The sequence below is a fragment of the Echinops telfairi genome, unplaced genomic scaffold (assembly GCF_000313985.2).
Source record: "Echinops telfairi isolate 266 unplaced genomic scaffold, ASM31398v2 ScPeMD7_28;HRSCAF=97, whole genome shotgun sequence".
Lineage (NCBI taxonomy): Eukaryota > Metazoa > Chordata > Mammalia > Afrosoricida > Tenrecidae > Echinops > Echinops telfairi.
In genome coordinates this window covers 4284647-4293277 of record NW_022103925.1, presented here as the reverse complement: position 1 = coordinate 4293277, position 8631 = coordinate 4284647, and the positions used below count along the sequence as shown (strand labels likewise).

General features: G+C 50.7%; 1 protein-coding gene across 1 annotated transcript in view; it reads right to left on the bottom strand.

The window, feature by feature from the left end:
- Positions 1–8631, bottom strand: part of EVC2 (EvC ciliary complex subunit 2) — a 113501-nt gene that overhangs the window by 76021 nt on the left and 28849 nt on the right. Inside the window, exon 6 of the mRNA XM_045289481.1 lies at positions 2816–2950. Coding sequence (XP_045145416.1) covers positions 2816–2950 — 135 coding nt within the window. The remainder of the gene's footprint in view (positions 1–2815; positions 2951–8631) is intronic.

The window sequence follows — 8631 nt, the reverse complement described above, 5'->3', positions numbered from 1 at the left end:
AAAAGCAGGCGAGGGCTGGGGAGGTTCCCATTGCGAGCCGCCGTGGCTCAGAGGGAGGCACGTCACCCTCCCTTTGCACCCGGAGCCCTCGTGCTCCCGGCTTGCAGTGCTCAGGGTGATAGGCACAGCTCCCCGGCCTCCTTGAAGGTGGAGCCCTGGTGGCATAGTGCTCTTGAGCTGGGCTTCGAGCAACAAGGCCAGCAGTTCGAAACCCACATCTATTCCTCAGCAGAAAGACAGGGCTTCCTGCTCTTGTGGACAGTCTTGGACACTCCACTCCATTCTACAGGGTCACCATGAGCTGGAATCGATTTGATGGCAGTAAGTTAGGTTCAGGGGCCCTGGTGGTGCAGGGGTTACTCATTTAAAACTACCAGCAGCTCCTCGGGAGAAAGACCAAGCTTTCTACCCCCATCAACAAGTTACAGTCTCGCAATCCCACCGGGGGTCGCTGTGAGTCAGCACGGACCCGGGGGCAGTGAGTGAGTGAAGTTTGGTGTTGGTTTTTAGTCGGCTTGGTATCGGCTTCCCTAGGGAGTCTTTTCTGCTCTGGCCAGCCCCAACTCACCAGGACACATCTGGAGATGTGTCCCGCACCAAGACACCTCAGAAGTCGCACTCAGGTGTGGCCCGGTGTCATCGGATGGGCCCACGCCTGGCAAGCCTATGTCCAACGGAGGGAGACACTACAGGGTCCAGCGCCATCCTCCAGCCGTGTCTACATTGGAGCCGTGGTTGTAGCCGCTGTCTCCATCGGACCGTCCCCCTCAGGGCCTTCTTGCCTTCTGCCAGACCTCCTATGGAACCAAGCGTGATGTCCCTTCCAGGGACTAGTCTTTTCTAATGACACAGCCAAGGTACGTGAGATCATGGCTTGCCATCCTGGCCTCTGAGGAGCATGCTGACTGTACTTCTTCCAAGACAGGCTGGTGTGTTCTCCCGGCAAGCCATGGTTCTTTCAGTGTTTTCTGCCAACACCAGAATGCTCCCTACTTTGGGCGAAACAAAGTCCCTCACCCCGCAGACCTAAGATCTTTGAGAATGAAGGTGCGCCGGACCCAGCCCTGGTCTTTTCCATCGCCTGCTCTGCGCCTGGGAGCTTGACAGTGAATCAGGAAGTCGGGAAGGAACGGATGTCCCTCGATGGTGGCGTCAGGGAAGAATATTGGCATGACCAGGGCTGTCAGAAGAACATGTGCGTCTGTCTTGGGAGAAGGACGGCCAGAATGCTCCCTGGAGGTTAGGAAGGCAAGACTTGGTCTCACATGCTTGGGACCTGCCATCAGGAGGGACCAGTCCCTGGGGAAGGGCACCGTGTTTGGTGAGGCGGAGGAAGAGCCTGGTTGCAATCGCCACGGGAGCTGCTGGAATGGGCTCTGACTGAGCAACAACTGTGAGGCCGGCAAAGGACGAGACAGTGCTTTGGTTTTTTATTTTGCTTCAATAAATCAATTTACTGGGGTCTCGTACAGCTCTTTAAAATACCCACACCTCCATTGTATCAAGCACATTGGGACATAGGTTGCCATCACCATTTCCAAAACATTTCCTTTCTACTTGAGTCCTTGGTATCAACTGCTCTTTTTTCCTCTCCCTCCCCCACCCTTGTGAACCCTTGATAATTTATAAATTATCTTCAGATTTTATACCATCCGCTGTCTCCCTTCACCCCCGTTTCTGTTGTTCATCCCCCTGGGGTCAGGGGGTTGTACGTCGATCATTGGGATTGGTTCCCCCTCTCTCCGCCCCCTCACCACCACCCTACCTCATGGTAACGGTACTCTCATTATTGGTTCTGAGGGGTTTATCTGTCCTGCATCTCTATGTGTTGAGAGCTCTTATCTGTACCAGTTTACATGTTCCGGTCTAACCAGATTTGTAAGATAGAACTGGAGCCATGATAATGGGGAGGAGGGGGTAAGCATTAAAGAACTAGAGGAATGTTGTGTGTTTCATTAGTGCTATACTGCACCCTGGCTGGTTCATCCCTTCTTGTGACCCATCTGCGAGGGGATGTCCAATTGTCTACAGATGGGCTTTGAGTTTCCATTCTGACCCCCCTCATTCGCATCGAAATGGTTGCTAATTTGGGGTCTTCTGATGCCCGATACCTGATCCCACGACACCTCGTGATCACACAGGCTGGTGTGCTTCTTCCATGGGGGCTTGTTGCTTCCCTGCTAGATGCCCATTTGTTTAACTTCAAGCCTTTAAGACCCAAACACTATATCTTGTAATAGCCGGGCACCACCCGCTTTCTTCATCGCATTAGCTTATGCACCCATTTTGTCTTCAGCAATCCTGTCGGGAAGGCAAGCATCACAGAGTGCTGGGCCATTAGGACACAGCATTCTTGACTTGAGGGGAGGGCGCTGGGCAGTGCTGTGTCCTGTTGTACATGTCATTGCTATTGGCTGAACCCATTGGAACACCACCTAACAACAACTCCTTCACACACACACACACACACACACACACACACACACACACACCCCAGACCTGAATGACGGTGCGGTAGAATCTCCACGCTCCCATCCAAGTGGGGTGCTCAGGGCTAGAATCCAGGGGCTCACAGCATTGCTTTTCAGGTTACACTCAGCTGGAGAGCTTGTAAAAGTTCCTCATGACGGGGACCCCTCCCGAATGCTCTCCTCAAAAAACTCGAGAGGTGGCCCTGGACATTCAAGCACAGGAACATCTCTCCCAGACAAGCCTGATCTCAGCTTAAGAACCAGTGGACCGGGCATGGAACTTGCCTCTCAGCTCTGCACCCAGCGAGTGACCCTCGGGGAAGGAAACACACATGGAGACTCACCTGATGTCTGCTCAGCGGGTTTCCCTTTAAACACTGGTATCGGACCAGAAGGAAAAGCGTGGTCCAGGTCAGGACCAGGGAGGCCAGGAAGGCAATGAAGAAGGCTGCAGCATGGAGACCGTGGTTTGGTAGAATCTGTAGGGACAAGAGAGAGAGAGGAGGGATTGGTCTGTGGCTTCCTGTGACATCTTGGGGTAGTGGTCGAGGGTTGAGCTGCCGTCTGCATGGTCAGCGGTTCGAAACCACCAGCAGCTCCCTGGGAGTAAGACTGGGCTTTCTACTCCCATCAACAGTCACCAGCTTGGAGATCCACAAGGGGTCGCTATGAGCCAGTTTCTTTGGAGTCAAATAGGGGGTGACCACTTGACACATCCAAGGTACGTGCGATGAAGTCTTCCCACCCTGGCCTCGAGGAGCATGCTGGCTGTACTTCTTCCAAGACAGGTTGATGTGTCCTCCTGGCAGGCCACGGTCCTTTCAATGTTCTTTGCTGACACCATAATGCCCCCTACTTTCGGTGGAAAGGAAGTGCTGGCAGGACATGCCCGGTGTTGCAGTCAAACGTGCCACGTGGGTTTGCAGCCGCGTGCTACCACCTGCTGGCTGGAGCACTCGGGAAGTCAATGGAGCCCCCTGGCCAGGAGCCTCCTTCCTGCGTGGGCTTCCACGGGGCATGTTTCTTCAGGACTGCATGAGACAAGCCCTTCGGGGAGCTGGTGCATGGTGCCCTGAACATACCAGGCTCTATGCAGCCCCATGTGTGGTGCAGAGAAAGCACTCAAGAAACGTTAAATCCAACAAATGGGCAGTGTTCCTTCACAGCCTCCCCTTCCCTGGTCTGTCTGCCTTGCCCTGCAGACGCTTCTCATCCGACACACAGTCGCCCTCTATTCTGGGAGCACCGTGAGATGGTGCATCGCTTGGGGGCCATGCAAAGCAGGGGGAAGGCCAAATTCCAGGCGATCAGGAGCGTGAACAGGGAAGAAACCCGTGGTCCAGATCAGGACGAGAGACCATGAAGTCATGGGTGGGCGTGAGAGGTTAGGTGGGCATACCCTGTCCTGCTTGCTTGTTTCTCAGCTACAGCCTGGGACTGGCGGTCCACAGAGAGCCCCGGGGTGACTGGCCTCAAGGAGCACCCGTGAGGAGCAGGTGAATTCCGACTCCTCACTCCACCTTCCACACTTTCCGGGAGGCCGTTCCGATTCGTGGCAAGCACATGTGGGTCAGAGGAGAATTTGGCTCCATGTGGTTTTTAACCAAGGGTTTGGGGGAAGTCAAATAGTAGACCTATGGTCCAAGATGCTTGTATGGTAGCCTTTTGGTTAGCAGGTGAGCACAGCAAGGGGTGGATCTGCCCCAGCCAGGGGCCCCAATGCAAGCCAGTTGCCCCTGGGTTGATTCAGGCCCAGGTGACCGGGTCCCTGAGGAGAACTGCAGTCCACATGGTTTGCCATGACGACCATCTTTCAGGAGACGTTCACCAGGCCTTTCCTCCAAGGTGCTGGGTGGATTTAAACTGCCAACATTTGGGTGGAGTGCATCACGGTTAGGACCACTCGGTAATGCCGACCAACAGCAGAATTGGCGGCTTACCATGCCTCAGCCTGGAGCTGCATCGGACACACCCGGAGCATTTATGAAAAGACAGATTCCGGGGCCCACACCCTAAGTTTCTAATTCACCACGTCCAGGGTGGGCCCCAGGAATCTGCAGTCTTAACAAGCAAGTTCCCTAGATCCAAACTGCGGTGGAATCCACAGAAATCAAGTCCACGACAGACACGCTCAATATCGGCGGCTAAAACCAGACCATCAAAGGCGCATCTGTAAGTTCAGGTGAAAGCTGAAGAATCATTCAAACAAGCCTAGGAGAGCCAAACTATGACCTTGAGTCGATCCCACCTGAATTTCGAGACCATCCCAAGAAGAGACTCGACGCAGTAAGCACTCATGAGAGAAGCCCCGAGGGGCTGCGGAGGCCATCAAGGACATCACAAAGAAAGCAACAAGGCACTCAAAAGACAGGGAAGAAAGAAAGACCCGGATCCTAATCATAGAACAGCCAAAGCCAACGGAGACGTGATGACCTCAAAGAGCTGACTGGAAGTTCAAGGGCAGCTCGAGAAGAAAACAATAAAATACTAGCATGAACTGTGCAACGACCAAGAGTTAGCGAACCAAGAAGGAAGAGCACGCTGCTGGAGGATCTTCCTCGGTTCATTGACTTGACCAAGCATGACGTCCTTCTCCGCAGACCGGTCCATCCTGTTAGCACGTCGAAAGTACACGAGATGAAGTCTCATGCTGGCTGGGCTTCTTCCGAGAGAGCCTTGTGGGTTCTTTTGGCAATCCACGGTACTTGCTGCATTGGCCACCGCCACCTTCATGCAAACGCACCAGTTCTTCGCTGGTCTGCCTGATTTATTGGGCAGCTTTTGATGTGAGGCTTCGATCACGCGCATCTTAGTCCGCAAAGTAACTTCCCTGCCCCTTAACAATGTAAAGTGGTCTTGTGCCGGAGATTTGCCCAATGCGATGTGTTTTGTTTTTGTTTTTTAAGGTTTTACTGTGAATTATGTGAAGGGTTGCAGAGCAAGTTATCCATTTCATATTCAATAACTCACACAGGTTTTGTTTCAACTAATCTACTATAATCCCCTCGGTGGACCACCACGTACTGTTTCTCCTAGTGCTTCCTGTTTCTCCTCCTCCTGATTCCCTCACCCTCTGAACTTTGTCCCTGGGTAAAGGTTGCCCTTTTGTGTCGTAAATGGTTGGTTATTCTAACACGGGGTGAATTCCCCGTGAAGGGCGGCTTACAGCCATAGTCGAGGTGGTGCCGCCTGTTTGCCCGACTATTAAGCCTTGTTTCTTCCATAATTTTGAGCTCTGCTGCAGTTTTCTCCCATTCTACCAGGACCTTCTCATGGGCTCTGTGGCAGGTACATCATCTACTCTCAACTGGAGGAAGGGGTGGAGTCTAGCCTGTCAATCAGGTCGCAGCTTGATGACCTCATTTGCAGGCCAACGGAGATAAATAGCTCACTGGAGGCAGGACACACACTCTGCTTTGTCTTCCTGTTGACAAGCCACATGGAGCCAGAGCCTTGGAGCTGAAGGAGCCATGTGGAGACCCACGCCAGCGCTGAGATGCTTCCACTGCCACTGGATCCACAAGACTTCCCACCCACTGACCTGTGGCCTTTCAGCATTTAGTGTCATTTCATGTGTTGCGTATGTCTGAAGAGGAATTTATAGATTGGTATTGGACATAGAGGGTAATATTGGACTTATGGGCTTGATCTGACTGGGCTGGGATGTTTTCTCAATGTACAATTGCTCTTTTGCATAAAACCTTTTGGTATACACATATGAGTGTCTATGAATTTGTTTCTCTGGTCCACCCAGACTGACACATCCTTTTCAGAGAGGTCACAGTGGTGGCCAGGCACCACCTAGTTCTTCTGGTGTCAGAGTGGTGGAGGCGAGGCGGCCGACACTTGCACGGTTCATTCGGTCATTGGACTGTTTCCATGTGTCTTTGACTCTCCTCATTCTCCTTTCCTCGGGACAGGGAGAGACCCATCGCTGCACCTTAAAAAGGATGCTCACAGCTTTTGAGATCTTAGTCCTTACTAATCTTTCCACTAGGGTAACTGTCTTACAAATGTCTTGGCACGAGTAGCAAGTGCTTCCAGCTTTGCATCAGCTTCTCTGAAACATTTCCGTTCGTGTTCTGTCAACTCCTGGGCCTTATTTTTCACTAATGCTTCCAGTGCAGCTTGCACATCTTCCTTCATTACTATCGGTTCTTGACTGTGTGCTACCTCTTGAAAGGGTGGACTGTCAGTCCATTCTTTTGGGTACAATGCCTCTGTGTATCCCTTCCATATTCTTTCGATGCTCCCTGCAACACACACTGTTTTGCCTGTAGAATCAGCATTGCAACTCGAGGCTCGGACTTCTTCTTCAGGTCCTTCAGCTTGAGATACCCTGAGCGTGTGCTCCCTGCTGGTTTTCTAGCTCTGGCCTTTGCCCGTTTCATTAAAATGCTTTTTGTCTTCTCAGGCTGCCATTTGAAAGGTCCAGTTCAGCTCTTTCAGGATGGGTCTCCCATTCGTTTTAACTACTCTACATTCAAGAGCGAATTTCAGAGTCTCTTCTGACATCCACTTTGATCTTTTCTTTCATTCCTATTTTTTTAATGCCTCCTGCTGTCCTCCTGCGTGGTGCTTTTGGTGTCCTTCTATAACGTTGCTTCGGTTATTCGTGTTCAATGCGATTCCATCAAGTCTTTTCTTTAGCTGGTCTCTAGATTCAGATACAATAGACTCAAGGTCCTGCTCTGGCTCCTGTGGGCTTGGTTCCATTTCCTCCTGCTTCAACCAGAACTTCTATGTGAGCAGCTGAGGGTCTGTCCCACAGTCAGCCCCAGCCTGCTGTTAGCTGTTGATATTGAACTTCTCTATCGTGTCTTCCCACAAATGTAGTCAATTTGATACCTGTGTACTCCATCTGTTGAGGGTCCTGTAGACAGCTGCCATTTGTGGTGTTGAAACGATACGTTTGCAATGAAGCCCACGGGTCTTGCAAAAGTCTCTCCTGAGAGCTCCAGCTTGCTTTCCATTTCTGAGGCCAGATTTTTCCAACTACTAATAGTTCCTTTGCTTCCAACTTCCACATAGCAGTCACCAATAATCATCATCAATGCATCTTGATGGCATGTTTGATCATTTCAGAATTATCAATGCATCTTGATGACATGTTTGATCATTTCAGAATTATCAATGCATCTTGATGGCATGTTTGATCATTTCAGAATTATCAATGCATCTTGATGGCATGTTTGATCATTTCAGATGGAAGAAGTTGATAGAGTTCTACAATTTCTTCTTTCGTGGTTGGTGTGTGAATTTACACAATAGTGGTACTGATTGGTCTGCCTTGTAGGCCTATTGATATTATCCATCACAGACCGTTTTATATTGCAAAAGAGAACTTAAAATGTTCTTTTTGATGACGAAGGTGAAGCCCTTCCCTTTGAATTTGTCATTCCAAGCTTCGTAAACTATGATTGCCAGACTCAAAATGCCCAATACCAATTTCAGCTCACTAATACCTAGGATTTCGATCTTGATGCAATCTATTTCACTTTTTGACAACTTCCAGCTTGTCTAGATTCATATTCTGTAAAGTCAACCAATAGGCATGGATAGCAGCCCATTTGTTCCCGTTTTGAAGCACGTGCTGTCAGCAAGTACAGGTCCCCAAGCTTTGCTCCACCACGTCATCATGGTCGGCTCTACTTTGAGGCTGCAGCTCTTCCTCAGTCGTATTTTGAGTGCCTTCCACCCCTACAGACTCATTTTCAACCACTGTATCAGGCAGCGCTCCACGGCTATCCATACAGTTTTCGGTGGCTAATGATCTTTCAGGAGGGGACTGCCTGTTCTTTCTTCCTAGTCTTCTCTTATTCCGGAAGCTCCACTGAACTGTGTTCCCCACGGATACCCCTGCTGCTCTTGAATTACCCCTCGCTGCGGTACTAGCATCATAGCAAAATGGAAATCACCGGAGCGTGGCCAACATGGGAGTCATGTGGCAGTGGAGAGTTAAAGAGAGATGGAAACTCTACCTTCAGAAGTGTCTGGACCTAGACGGAGGATACGTCAAGAAGCAAGAGTTTCACATCGTGGGGCTTTTAATAATGTTCTCTGTGCTTCCACAGCAAGACTTTGGGATCTGCTCTCCTCTAACATAAGGTCCACAATCCTTGTCCCCTGAGACCCGGAAGGTCCCTCTCTCACATCTTCT